Here is a 14,676-nt window from a genome sequence, read left to right on the forward strand (position 1 = left end):
TTAGTATGGTGATCTGAAGAGAAAGTCCCTCATTAATTTCTTAATGCTTATGAAAGCTTCTATTTTGAATGCTAATTTGAATAGAGATCCTATCTTATAACGCTATTTTTCACAGTATTTTAACACATTTTTACGGATGTGATATAGTAATAAAATCTTGCTCAAAGCAATCAAACATCCTTTTAGAAAATGACTTGATTCTAAAATATGCATATAATTTATTCACAAAAGACAATGTCTTGCAAAAGAGAAGTATCTCTGTGACTCTATGCCGCCCATAACGGGGGTTGGTAGCATGAGGATTTAATGCATCCAGAAAATATTCAAGAAACTTTCAATATCTATTAACTGTCTTCTTGGAAGTAGGTTTCCCAGGCTCAAGAGGCCTGAATTGAGGAATTCTACTGAAGGGACTGAATGAACACAGGATTCTCTCTATTGCCAAAGATTAAACCATCATCATATCATGTCTATAGAACAACTTTGGAACAAGCTTCATACAGAGACGCCTGGTTAACGGGCTTAAACAGCTGATAGACAGAGCGTGCTCTCCATCCACAGCAAGAGCTTGAGGCGAGAAGATGAACGTGAGCCACAGAGCACATGGGTCCTTCCCCAGGGGCCCCAGTGCCACCCTACATACTTGTATGGGATCCTGAGCGGGTCATGGGGGTGTTCTCTTCCCTCCTTGTATAATGCCAGGCACCAGCTCTGTGCTGGGCACTTGTCTGAGTGCAGGGACAAAGCTGTGGCAAAGTAGTATCCCAGGTCTCATACTCGGCTTCACACTCACTCATCCTTCTTCAGGGAACTTGTAATCGCCTGGTTTTTCTATTCTATGTGTCTTTTTTTCCAAAACTTAAACATACCAGAAGAATAAGGCAGGATAAGAGAATGAAAAATGATGAGGAGGATTTGCTATTTTAAAGCAGGGAAGGTCTTTTTGATAAGGTGATTATTTGAGCAGAGACCTGCTCAATGAGGTGAGGAAAGATGTCAGTGAGTATCAAGTGGGAACAGAGGTCCTCTTCTTTCTTTCTAACCCACCTCCACACAGTTCTTCTGTCTGGGAACTCCACTATTCTAACTATCCTATATGGCAGCCACTGGACACATGTGCTATGAAGCACTGAAATAGGACTAATCATTAAGTATAAAATGTACACTAGAGTTTGAAGACAAACTATGAAAAAGAATGTGAAATATCTCATCAATAATTATTATGTTGCTATAGCTATAACTCTAGTTAAGAAATTATGATGCACTTTGCAAATAGGAATAAATGATACAATATGGATGGCTATTCTTTTGCTCACTGGTAAAAGCATATGAAGTCTGGGGATGGGAGATGTGGACCCAGGAAGATCTGAATGGTTCTCTTTCCTCAAGAAAAAGCATTTGCATATGTACAATACAGATACAAACATCTCTCTCTCTCTATCTCTTTCTCTGAATAGACAGAAATAACAAAGGAATAACAGGAAAATAATACATCTCTATATGATGTGGAATGTGCTTCATAAGTGTCCTCTAGTAATTGGGCTAGCAACAAAACCAAACTCCTCGTTTGGTACAAGTCTTGGCCAAGACCAACTGGTACCATTTCGAATTCAATAACATAAAAAGGAATCAGTACAGAAAATGATTAGGGCAAGTTGACCAAGAGGGTCCAGTTAGTCTCGCAGTGTCAGGCTGTAATTCACATGACATGAGCATTCACCTTGGAAAGCTGAGAAGAATGAGAAGCGGGGAAAGGGACTGCAGAGAGACTTAAGATAGTCAAAGTATGACTCACTGAGTCCTGATAACAGCTAATACACAAATGCAATAAATAAATAATTCTGACTTCTCAGTGTGAGATCTTCAGTATAATTACCTGAGCAAACACAACAACGCCGTGGGCGTCGTCGTTAGACAGAATGGTGATTGTCACACAACCATTACTACCAATCTCTGCTCCTCCCTTGGGATTTTTAAGCTGTACTTTGAAGGATTCTTCTTCTTCTGGAACTATATCATCAAGGATATTTACTGCTATAATAGCTTCTCTGTCTCCAGGTTCAAATATCAGTTCACCTGAACTAGCATAAGAAGCATATATAAATTAAGTCAACTTCAACAAATCATAGCAGACTATTTATGAATTCTTACTATATTGATTAATATTAAGGTTTGGGAAAATCACATTTCATAAAAAAATTTTAATCTAAAATGTCCATATAATACTGATTAATTTGGTAGACATTAGAAATATGGATAATAATCAAATTTCTGGCTTATCAGTAGCCCTTGTATTTTTTTCTTTGTCACTAAATAAAGATTTAGAAATCAAGTGGCATACAAAATCATGACAAGCATAAACGCATTTCCCATCTACTGTGGAGCCTACCTAGGAATAAAGTCAGACTGGCTGGAGATGTAGGCCAGTTCATATACGTGTGAGTGGGAAGCTCCTGTCAGAGCAATTAAATTCTTGCTTGAATTAAGAGACTTCACTGTAAGAGAAGCTGCATCATAAGCAGAAGGTGCTCCAAGAACAAAAGAGAATTTATTCAGCTCGGAATTCCAGCAGTAAAGAGCAGACCCATGTTGGCCAATAAAAAGTATATGGCCTGCAGGAAGGAAAGAAAAAGAAAATGAAATTAAATATAGCCACCTCACACTCCCTACTAAGTGATTTTGCATTACAAGCAAAACCCTTACAACTCCCATAGTCGCATTTTGATTTCTGAGGTAACTCAATATACTTCAATATCAAAAACAATCGAGTATATAAAATAATCTTTGAATGATGTGGAATGGTCATGCCATCATTATAATATACCTACAATCCTTTTAACAGAAAAGAAATCACTGGCTCATAAAAACCCTAATGTATTTTTGTCAAATATTTATATATTGGATAGCATGGCAGGATATTTTTTAAACTGAAAAATACCCATAAACCTTCAATCAAACGTTTCATTCTGTATTTTCCCTTCTAATTATCATCATATGAATTTATAATTGCTTACTATGAAGTGAAACTATAAAATATTCTTAATTAAAAATGTTGTTTTTTGACATCGAAATTTCAACTTTAATGCATAAAAAATAATCTATAGAACTAACCTACAAAATATAATTAATAATTTCCCTACACTGGATGTCTACAGTTGTTTTTCTTTTAATTTTTCAATATTAAGATGAATTATAGAAACAGACTGTCTTCTCTTTAAATGTTTTCACTTGACAGTTACTTAAGGGTGGTGAAGTAGACCATGGAATATAAACAATTTTATGACTCTTGAAGTATACTCTGCCAATACTCTTATAAGTGTCACTAGGAAACCACGTTTTTAATATTTCAAAGCAATAGTACATATTTGTGTCTACAGAGGTTAGGAAGAACAGAGGTTTGCTACATTGCATATACCACTAAACAATCTTCAGACTTAAAACTCTGGACAAAATGAGAAAACATAAAGAAATATGTAATAAATTCCAGTTCTTACAGAAACACAGAGGAACTTAAAGATATCAAATAAGAATAATTAGGTATCAAAATAGCACATAAACCAGAAACCCTGAGTGTCTTTAAAAGTTTAGCCCACATTTTATAGGAGAAAACCCTACATCCTTATTCTCACATATCAATTACTACTGATCATGTTTATAGTAATTAATATAAATACTATTGCTGTTTAGTAAATACAATTAAAGCTAAAGACTGTCAAGAAAAGTGTTGCTATTAATTAACTTTTGTTTTTAAATGATCATATATTTTTCATAAAGCTTTATAAAACTGGAGGCACTCAATAAACAGCAAACTCCTAAGACGGATCATGGCATCTCTCATGTTTAACTGATTTCACAAACTCAATCAAAATCGCAAGCTAAAGATAATTAATCATAAAGCAAATCAATTTAACAAATGAGTACAGATACAGAGAAGTCCTAGGACTAAGTGTTAACAGCAAGAATTCCCACCATTAGAGATATGGAATATAAGAAGGAATGAGGAGGAGATAGAACAGACAGAGAGGGCTTCATAGGAAATAATGTCCTGGGGAGAGAACTGAGTTTCAGAGCAAGGGGTGAAGGGAAGATCCATTGAGATACAATGGATCTGTTCCACATGGCAAAATGGAAGGGTTTAGGGAGTCTGGAGGTGAAAATTGGGCATCATATATATAATACATAGGGGGATGAAAGCCTCTTTATCCCCAGGGGTCCTGAGCTTCTTATGGTGACTACACAGTGATGAAGGGAGTGATGGGCTTAAGGTAGATGGTTTCCAAAGGAGACAGCTTTGGTGAAGCTGAGAGCGTTGGGTAGAAAGAGGGAGGAGGTGGGGAGGAAGGTGTAAGTGTCTTTCCTGCAATAGACAGAGTTAGATCAAATGAGTTAAAGAAAGGATTAGAAGAAGTCTTGGAACATAGTAAATGTTAGATAAAGATTTCCATATTTTCTGACTCCTTTGCCCAGATCTTCTATCTGCCCTTTAAAAAGTGGAATTCCGGGCGGGCCACGGTGGCTCAGCAGGCAAGAATGCTTGCCTGCCATGCCAGAGGACCCAGGTTCGTTTCCCGGTGCCTGCCCATGTAAAAAATAAAAAATAAACTAAAAAAAAAAAAGTGGAATTCCACATGGCTCTAGATCTCTTCTCTCACAGTACCTGGTCTCTTTCTAGACAGTTTCATTTCTGCCAGCATTAAAATGACCCTCTGCACTTAAGAATCTGCAATTTCTATCTGCATTCTTGGACTCTCCTCCAAGCTCCAACCAGTATCTCTTCATATCTGCAAATGGATGATTCAAAAAGCATCTCAAATTTTACATATCTCAACCAAGCTCATTATATCCACCCCCACCTCCACCCCCACCCCACAAAAGCCTGGGCCTCTCCTAGCGACCACTGTGATAGTTATGGAACCACCATCCATCCATTCATTGCAAAAACTAGGGCTCATCCTTGACATTCTCTCTCTCACCTACCCCATATCTAATCAATAATCAACTCCTGTTGATTTTACCTGATAGACATCTTCTGAATCAATCTATTCTCTACTTCCGTTACTCTCCACCTGTATCACCTACCATTTTCTAAACTTCACTATCCAACATAATTAGCCTGAAATATGACAATAGCCTCCTAATTTGTCTTAGGGCATCTTCTCTTACCAGCCTGTAAGCTTTTCTCTCCACAGCAGCAGCCAGAGTTCCCTTTATAAAACACAAGCACACACATGGCATGCACACACACATAGCGTCTCTCTGTTTCTCTCTTTCTCCATCTTCTAATCACCTACTCATAGAAGGCACATCACTACTTTAGGATCAAGACATAATCCTTTAATCTCTATCTTGACTACCTGCTGATTTTATCTTCAGCTAGAAGTTGTGCCACTCTTCCCTCTACCTATGTGTGGGCCACAACAGCCTCTTCCAGGTCTTCCCCTAAGAGCACGTGCTCAAGCTCACCACTTAACCCTTTTGGACATACTTTCCCTTTATCTGGAGACTGTCCCATGCTCAACTCTACTTCATTAGCTATGACTCAACCTACAGATCAATTTAAGTGATCCTTCCTTAAGATCCTTTAAAGCTTCCTGTGCCCTCCTTAAACCAGGTCAAGTCTTCAACATCCTGTGTTTGAGAGTACCTTATTCCATTCCTTCAACTAGAAACTTATTTGTGTGATTTTATACTTAATGTCCCTCTCTTCCTTGCTACATATGAAACTTCTTCGGAGCAGAGAATGAATATATCTGATTTGCCTACCCTTGCTTCCCTCAGGGTCTAGCATCATGCTTGACACATAATTGGCAGTTAAAAACATCTATTAAATAATAAAGGAGTGGAGGGAGAAGGGAAAGATAAATTTATATGGCCTTGTAGTCTTTTTCATAATCATTTTGCCTCTTCCATTTTAAGAATTCAGTCACCCCCAACAATCTCTGTCAAGTCCTTCACCAGAATAAATATGCGATCATCACAGTCACGGCTCCGATCTAATACTTTAATAACACATTTGACACATTCAAAATAAGAACGTGCTTGAATATTATTTAATGCATAATTTCAGCCTTCAGTAGATCTATAATAAGCCATTCTAAATAATTACCTATAATCTTTTCAGACTTCTACAACCTCAAGTCACAGAAACAAAAGAAATAAAGAGACCTCACAATGGGTCCTGTAATAATCCTCTGGCAGAATTTTTCAGAAATTCTTTTGGAACATGTGCCTATTATATGTTTAAAAAAAAACTTTAAAGGGAATTCTATAACCCCAATTAATGGCCCATTCAGACAGCACTTGTCATCATTAAAAACATTCATTAGGCAACTATTTTAAAGAATAACAAGCAACTCAAGTAGATTCAGTTAGTCACTTGAAAACTTGTGGTATAAGAGAAACTAAAATGGGTATAAACAGCACAAAATTAAAGGTCAAGCAGACAAAAACTAAACAAAACACACAATAAAAGATACATAATTTATTCAGGAAATCATTAAGTGAATGAAAAGAATGTCAATGGAGCAGAATATCATAGGATAACCTCACAAATTCATGGCTTGTCAGAGCATTGCCAGAAGTTATTTCAGAAGCTGAGCCCACATTAGACAGGTGCAGGACTCCAGCATGGAGTGAACCTTGCATGAAAGCCAGAAAACATTATAATAGTTCAGGTGAGAAGTGGTCAGAGAATGTGATATGGATGTAAGGTTGAGGGAGAAGGAGTAGGAAATATGGCAACATGAACAACAATGAGATAAACTATTTAAAAAAATGAGAGAAAATAAATAAATAAATATGAAAAAAAAAGATGAGAGAAAATTAACCTCCAGTTCCTGGTCAGCAATTATTGGGGACTTAGCTGTGACAGTACCTGAATGGTACAATGTCTGATAGAGAAAGCAGCGGCTGGGTACCTAAGAGAAACAATTGAAGAAGAGATTCCTGTATTTGGGCTAATCCTCCACTCTTCTCAATATTATTTACTTTTTAGTTTTATTAATCTTCATGAATTCAACTATCTGGACACATCAGTGCCTCCAAAAGCTAAACTTCTGGTTCTGATTCTCTGCTGATTTTAGTTCCACATCTTTAACTTTAACTTAAATTCTTTAACTATCTGCAAATGCTTACATCATCTCCAACCAAAGATACCTATAACCAAAAAAACTCATCATATTTCCCACTTAAGTCATTTCCCCACATCCTTTTATAATTTCGATAGTACTCTCCTCCCAATTTTCAACGTGTGATAACCTCTGCTCCCTATGTTGAAACATTCATGAAATCCTGTTGACTCATTTTTTCTCACTTCTCTTGCATACAAAACTTCCTTTCCATTGCTACTGCTGCCACTCCAGATCGGGACCTCCTTTACATCTTGCCTGGGCACTGCACCCAGTGTATTCTATGCATCAAAGTTAAGAAGAGTTTTAAAATGTGCATTTGATCATCACTTGCCCTTGAAATGCCTCAGTAGTGCTCAGAGTGGTGAGAGACCCCTGAGAGACCTTGAGATTCCTTTAGGAGGCCTGCAAGGTCAAAACTATTTTCATAATAATACTAATATCTTCCATGTCTATTTCACTCTCATCCTGGTAACATAGAGGCTCCATGATTGGTAACATAACAACTAACTGATTGCAGAAGCAGACACGAGAATTCAGATATCTTCAATCAAACCAGACAAGAGACTGGCAAAAATAAAAATCAGTGCCACTCTTCTCACAACGGTTTTTGTTTTAGAAAGAGTTATTTTTCATAAGCCATAAAGTATTTAAGTTCATGTTCACTGTTGTTATTTTTAAAGGAAATACTAAATAAATGTCTTTTAAATGTCTCAGTTTTAATTTCTAACATAATAAATATCTTTAGATATAATACACCCAAATAAATATTGAACAGAGTGAAAAGTTCCTGAGACCAGGATATTTGGAAATCACCACAGTCCTTCTCTGTGACTCCAGACTTAGCACCACTCATTCCTCATCAGATTCTCTGTCCCACTACTCCACTCCGCTAATTGCGCCCATGGGGCCATGACACTGCTTTCTCCTTGGCTAGCACCTTGCCCCCAGCTCAAAATATTTCCATCCTCTATCAGTCGAAATCATACCAGTCAGTCAAGGTAAAGCTCAAGCTTTCCTCCTAGGCCTCTTGACCACTCCAATTTAAAATTATCTTCCCCTTCTCTGAAATTTTCCTTTCACAGAGCAAATAGTATTGGTACTCCATCTTGAATTATCATCTCATTATTTTTTTCCTGTTACTCCAACCAGGGTAAAGAATTCTTTATAACTTTAAAGTAGCGTCTTGAATACAATATTCAATTAATAAATGTTTGCTGTTTCATTCACACTGTAAAGAAGCAAGGAAATAAAACCAGAAACAGTTTTGTATCTCAATTTAAACGTATGACTTCGGCTCACTCGGACTCCTGCTAAACCACGCAGGCCTGGCTTCCAGGTTCCTTTCAGTGCTTTGGCAGGGAACACCACGTCCCCAGGTCACGCACCTTCACTGCACTGTCCACTTTCCACCTGAACAGCAGCCCGGTGGGCTCCCCACACCGACGGGTCCTTCTTTTCCTTACTACGCTTGCCCATCCAAGTGCTTCCTCATCAACCTTGAACTAACCCTGCAGCTTCCAGAACCATTAACCCTTGGGCTCTCACTAACAGACTTTGTTCCTGAAACCAAAGTGATTTAAAATATTGTTTATGCTTCTGATGTGTGTAGAAAAGTACAGAGAACCAAGAAAGGATTTCAAATGGGAAGAAGTCTGGGAGGATCAAGGGCAGCAGAGCTCTCACAAGCATTTTCTGACTCTTCTTTTGAACTTTTAAATGCAAATTACGTGCTATCACTTATAAATACTTTCATTTTTTAAAAATATAAACTTAATGTTACTCATCTTCCTCCAGACAAAACAAATACAGTATTTTTCTCTATTCCTCTATTTTCCTATATTTATTCATTTTAATTACTCTCAAGCAAAATGCTCATTTAAAAAGTACATTAACCTTTGAAAGTCAAGAATTTCTGGAAGGATTATTATTTTAAAAGTTATTGAGTTTTACATTCCTATTAAATATCTGGTGACTGGCAATGTGACTTGACATCTGATTCAATCAGAATAATATCATTCTATCTCCCCACACTGTTGGTTAAAAATTTAAAAGCTCTTACCTATTCCTGAGGCTGGTGTGAAGGAATGGACCTTGTTAACAGTAGTAAAATTTAGGGATTGAAAATATCTGAAAGAGGTGTGTCCTGTCTCCCAGATGAAAATATTGATTAAATTCTGAATGCCTGCAATAATGGAATAAAGTCAAATCTGAAGGTAAACGTTATAGAAAAAAATGACAAAATTACACAGTAAAACCATGTAAACATCAAACTTAATTTAAAGCAAACAAATATAATAGAAAATTCTTCAGCATTCATTTACTTAAAAAATACAAATGTAACTTAGTAGGAAGCACTTCAAAAGTCTTTTTCAATATGCCATGTAAAGTATATGCATGGCTAGTCACAAAACATGACCTCAAGTTTAAGAAAGAACAGCAATAAAATGTTTCATTAAGTTTTGGGAATACTGAAATTTTACCTATAAAGTTCCACTAAGCAGAAATAAGCATATTTGTATTCAGAGTATATTTTTAAACAAATATTACTTTCATTTAATATTATTATTTGATAAGTCTTACCAAACATTGCTAAACACTATTTATTACTACCATAAATTATCCACTGCACCCCAAGTATACCTATATGAAAAGTTACCTATTTTCACTCTAGGTGTAAAATCTTCATAGATCTTTCCCCTTTACCCGCCAACTCCAATTTCATTTTAATATAACTTTAAAGTGGTGATTCAAAACACCACAAGATTGTATGAATAAAGATTTATATATATTTTTTCCCCTAAACCCATTTCTAGCTGACAACCAATCTTGTCACCCATCAAGAAATATTTTATGGGTTAGTCAAAATATTACCGCCAAACCATTTGCATGTGACACATACTATACAAGTGGTAGATCATTTGCCAATCACTATATATTGCAATATCTCTATTTTCTCACCTGGAAATACATTTTTGGCAAAAATTAAGTAAACATCATCGCCTGAAGTCAAAGCCTCAACTTGGGTTGTCTCACTGACTGGCACCTCTTGAGAGTGAATGAACTCACTGCCAGACCATCTGAATAAAAGGGAATTCAGCCTGGTATGAGCCTGGGAAACAGCTAAGAACACGGAGCCTCCTCTGGTGAACAAGGTCATACTCAGCACACCTCGAAGAGGGAGTTTTTGATGCAACACGAAGCTTCCTCCATTCCACCTGAAGACCTGTAGGAAATGGCCAAATACAAAGCCTTTTACCACCAGGAATTTAGCACATGTGAGAATTGAAGTAACATCATGATTTTATGCTTATGGACCTTTTTATATAGTTAGGAGGATAATTTCATAAATGAAAAATATCAAACCCAAGGCTCTCTCTCTTGCTCTCTTCCTCTTTTTCTGTGTTTGAGCGCACAAGCATACACACAGAATATGTGAAAGAAATGTTATTTGAAAATCAATCCATTTCAAATATACATCCTGATAGAAATCAGTGAGAACAGGGCAAAATAAAGGCCAAAGACAGGAGAAAATTGATTCAAAATTTATTTAAATATGAACAACTTAGAATTTCTAATACTGTAATATCATTACCCACTAATCAAGAAATAAAACATAAAGAGAAACACCCAATCTTTTTTACTCTCTAAGGGGGGAATGCATAAAAAGTTTCAGGGTGGATATTCAGGTATTTAAAATTCAGAATCTACTTGGTTATTCATACAAACCAGAAATTTCAGAAAGATTTATATTTATTCACTCAATACTTGAGAACCTTATATAAGCAATGAATGTAATGGTCTCTCTCCTTAAGGATCTTTTAATTATCAGGAAAAGACAAACAACAAACAGACCAATGGCTGAATAAATGTATAGCTATAAATTGAGATAAGTGTTGAAGATAACAATTAGGATGTGTGATAGAGAAATATGAGTGTATTTTGGAATTCACGTTGAAAGGAATGAAATGGGCCAAATTTCAAAGGCAGAAAGAATTCTGCATATCCTGAATGAACACTGGTCCAAGTAATTAGCAGGAAGTTGGTAGTGCTCAGAGAGCGAAGAGAGAGAAGACTATAGAAGTAATATCTGACGTACCCTTAGGGTGACCATATAATTTATCACCCAAAAAAAATCCAGATCACTTTAGAGGATGAAAGAAGCCAACAAGCATAATTCAGTACTGTCCTGAATAAATCAGCTGATATGGTACCACACTTGTAATCCATATTGAATCATTTAGAATTTATTCTGAGTATAATTGGAAATAACTGAATAGTTTTAAACTGAAGAATACCAGGAGCCAATTAATATTTTAAAAATATTACTCAAGGGGGCCAAGATGGCGGCTTAGTAAGGTATGCGCGTCTTAGTTCCTCCTCCAGAGCAACTACTAGGTGAACAGAAACAGTGCAGAACAGCTCCCGGGGCCACGGCAGGGAATAGACAGACAGCGTACCCCAGTCTGGACTGGCTAGACTGACTGCGAGACTCTGCTGCGGTGAGATCCCCGAGCGGCACGCGACCCCCCGAGCTGCGGTAGCTGGCAGCCGGAGCTCCTCCCTCCCTCATTCCTGGGCCGGCTGACAGTCTCGGAGAGGCAAGTTTCCCAAGCCGCGGCAGCCGGCGCCCCTCTTTTGCGGACGGCTTCCTGGACCAGCTACGAGTCTTGGATCAGAGGGCTACCCAAGCCACGGTGGCCGGTAACCAGCGGCCCTCCTCCGGGGGCGGCTTCCTGGTCCGGTGGCGAGTTCCCCAGGCCACAGCGGCCGGCGCCTGACGCCCCTACCCCGCGGGTGGCTTCCTGGTCCGGTGGTAAGTTCCCCAGGCCGCGGCGGCTGGTGAATGACGCCCCTCCCCCGCGGGAGGCTTCCTGGTCCGGTGGTGAGTTCCCCGGGCCGCGGCGGCCGGCGACCGGTGCCCCTCCAGGGAGAGGAGGGAATTTCCGACAGTGGCAGGGACTGGGTCCAACCAAACACCAATAGGGGCATTAATAAATGAGCCACAGGGTCCTCTCAAGCCGCGGCAGCTGGCGACCCCACCACACACGGCCCCCCAGACCAACTGAGAGAATTGGATCAGAAATCCCCAGGCCGCGGAGAACAGTGACCGGGGGGGGATCCCTTCCAAACACGTGAGACAAACGTGTGCCAAGAGTGCCACCTACTGGGCAGGATAAGAAAAACAAAACCCAGAGATTTCACAGAAAAATCTTCCAAACGGTTGGGTCCAACACCCAGGGAAATCTGACTAAATGGCCAGACGCCAGCAGAAGATAACGGACCAGGCTCAGAAGTTTGAAAATATGGCCTAGTCAAAGGAACAAACCAAGAGTTCAAATGAGATACAGGAGCTGAGACAACTAATGCTGAATATGCGAACAGAAATGGAAAACCTCTTCAAAAACGAAATCGATAAATTGAGGCAGGACATGAAGAAGACATGGGCTGAACAAAAACAATAGAAAAACTGAAAAAACAAATCACAGAACTTATGGAAGTGAAGGATAAAGTAGAAAAGATGGAAAAAACAATGGATACCTACAATGATAGATTTAAAGAGACAGAAGATAGAATTAGTGATTTGGAGGATGGAACATCTGAATTCCAAAAAGAAACAGAAACTATCGGGAAAAGAATGGAAAAATTTGAACAGGGTATCAGGGAACTCAAGGACATTATGAACCGCACAAATATACATGTTGTGGGTGTCCCAGAAGGAGAAGAGAAGGGAAAAGAAGGAGAAAAACTAATGGAAGAAATTATCACTGAAAATTTCCCAACTCTTATGAAAGACCTAAAATTACAGATCCAAGAAGTGCAGTGCACCCCAAAGAGATTAGACCCAAATAGGCGTTCTCCAAGACACTTGCTAGTTAGAATGTCAGAGGTCAAAGAGAAAGGGAGGATCTTGAAAGCAGCAAGAGAAAAACAATTCATCACATACAAGGGAAACCCAATAAGACTATGTGTAGATTTCTCAGCAGAAACCATGGAAGCTAGAAGACAGTGGGATGATATATTTAAATTACTAAAAGAGAAAAACTGACTCCTATATCCAGCAAAATGTCCTTCAAAAATGAGGGAGAAATTAAATCATTCTCAGACAAAAAGTCACTGAGAGAATCTGTGACCAAGAGACCAGCTCTGCAAGAAATACTAAAGGGAGCACTAGAGTCACATACGAAAAGAAAGAAGAGAGAGGTATGGAGAAGAGTGTAGAAAGAAGGAAAGTCAGATATGAGATATATAATACAAAAGGCAAAATGGTAGAGGAAAATATTATCCAAACAGTAATAACACTGAATGTTAATGGACTGAATTCCCCAATCAAAAGACATAGACTGGCAGAATGGATTCAAAAACAGGATCCTTCTATATGCTGTCTACAGGAAACACATCTTAGACCCAAAGATGAACATAGGTTGAAAGTGAAAGGTTGGGAAAAGATATTTCATGCAAATAACAACCAGAAAAGAGCAAGAGTGGCTATACTAATATCCAACAAATTAGACTTCAAAATAAAACAGTTAAAAGAGACAAAGAAGGATACTATCTCCTAATAAAAGGAACAATTAAACAAGAAGACATAACAATCATAAATATTTATGCACTGAATCAGAATGCCCCACAATACGTGAGGAATACACTGCAAACACTGAAAAGGGAAATAGACTCATATACCATAATAGTTGGAGACTTCAATTCACCACTCTCATCAATGGACAGAACATCTAGACAGAGGATCAATAAAGAAATAGAGAATCTGAATATTACTATAAATGAGCTAGACTTAACAGACATTTATAGGACATTACATCCCACAATAGCAGGATACACCTTTTTCTCAAGTGCTCATGGATCATTCTCAAAGATAGACCATATGCTGGGTCACAAAGCAAGTCTTAACAAATTTAAAAAGATTGAAATCATGCACAACACTTTCTCGGATCATAAAGGAATGAAGTTTGAAATCAATAATAGGCAGAGTGCCAGAAAATTCACAAATACATGGAGGCTCAACAACACACTCTTAAACAACGAGTGGGTCAAAGAAGAAATTGCAAGAGAAATTAGCAAATACCTTGAGGTGAATGAAAATGAAAACAAAACATATCAAAACTTATGGGACGCAGCAAAGGCAGTGCTAAGAGGGAAATTTATTGCCCTAAATGCCTATATCAGAAAAGAAGAAAAGGCAAAAATGCAGGAATTAACTGTCCACTTGGAAGAACTGAAGAAAGAACAGCAAACTAATCCCAAAGAAAGCAAAAGGAAAGAAATAACAAAGATTAGAGCAGAAATAAATGAAATTGAAAACATGAAAACCTTAGAGAAAATCAATAAGACCAGAAGTTGGTTCTATGAGAAAATCAATAAGATTGATGGGCCCTTAGCAAGATTGACAAAAAGAAGAAGAAAGAGGATGCAAATAAACAAGATCAGAAATGGAAGAGGAAACATAACCACTGACCTCACAGAAATAAAGGAGGTAATAACAGGATACTATGAACAACTTTACGCTAATAAATACAACAATTTAGATGAA

The 14,676-nt window shown here is 37.9% G+C and overlaps 1 protein-coding gene across 1 annotated transcript in view; it reads right to left on the minus strand.

Annotated features, from left to right (window-relative positions):
• ADGRV1 (adhesion G protein-coupled receptor V1) overlaps window positions 1-14,676 on the minus strand; it is a 637,421-nt gene that overhangs the window by 445,808 nt on the left and 176,937 nt on the right. The window contains exons 49-52 of the mRNA XM_077139161.1: window positions 10,089-10,353; window positions 9,190-9,312; window positions 2,390-2,612; window positions 1,877-2,081 (exon numbers count right to left, since the gene is read on the minus strand). Coding sequence (XP_076995276.1) covers window positions 1,877-2,081; window positions 2,390-2,612; window positions 9,190-9,312; window positions 10,089-10,353 — 816 coding nt within the window. The remainder of the gene's footprint in view (window positions 1-1,876; window positions 2,082-2,389; window positions 2,613-9,189; window positions 9,313-10,088; window positions 10,354-14,676) is intronic.

This window comes from Tamandua tetradactyla, chromosome 21 (genome assembly GCF_023851605.1).
Source record: "Tamandua tetradactyla isolate mTamTet1 chromosome 21, mTamTet1.pri, whole genome shotgun sequence".
Taxonomy (NCBI): Eukaryota; Metazoa; Chordata; class Mammalia; order Pilosa; family Myrmecophagidae; genus Tamandua; species Tamandua tetradactyla.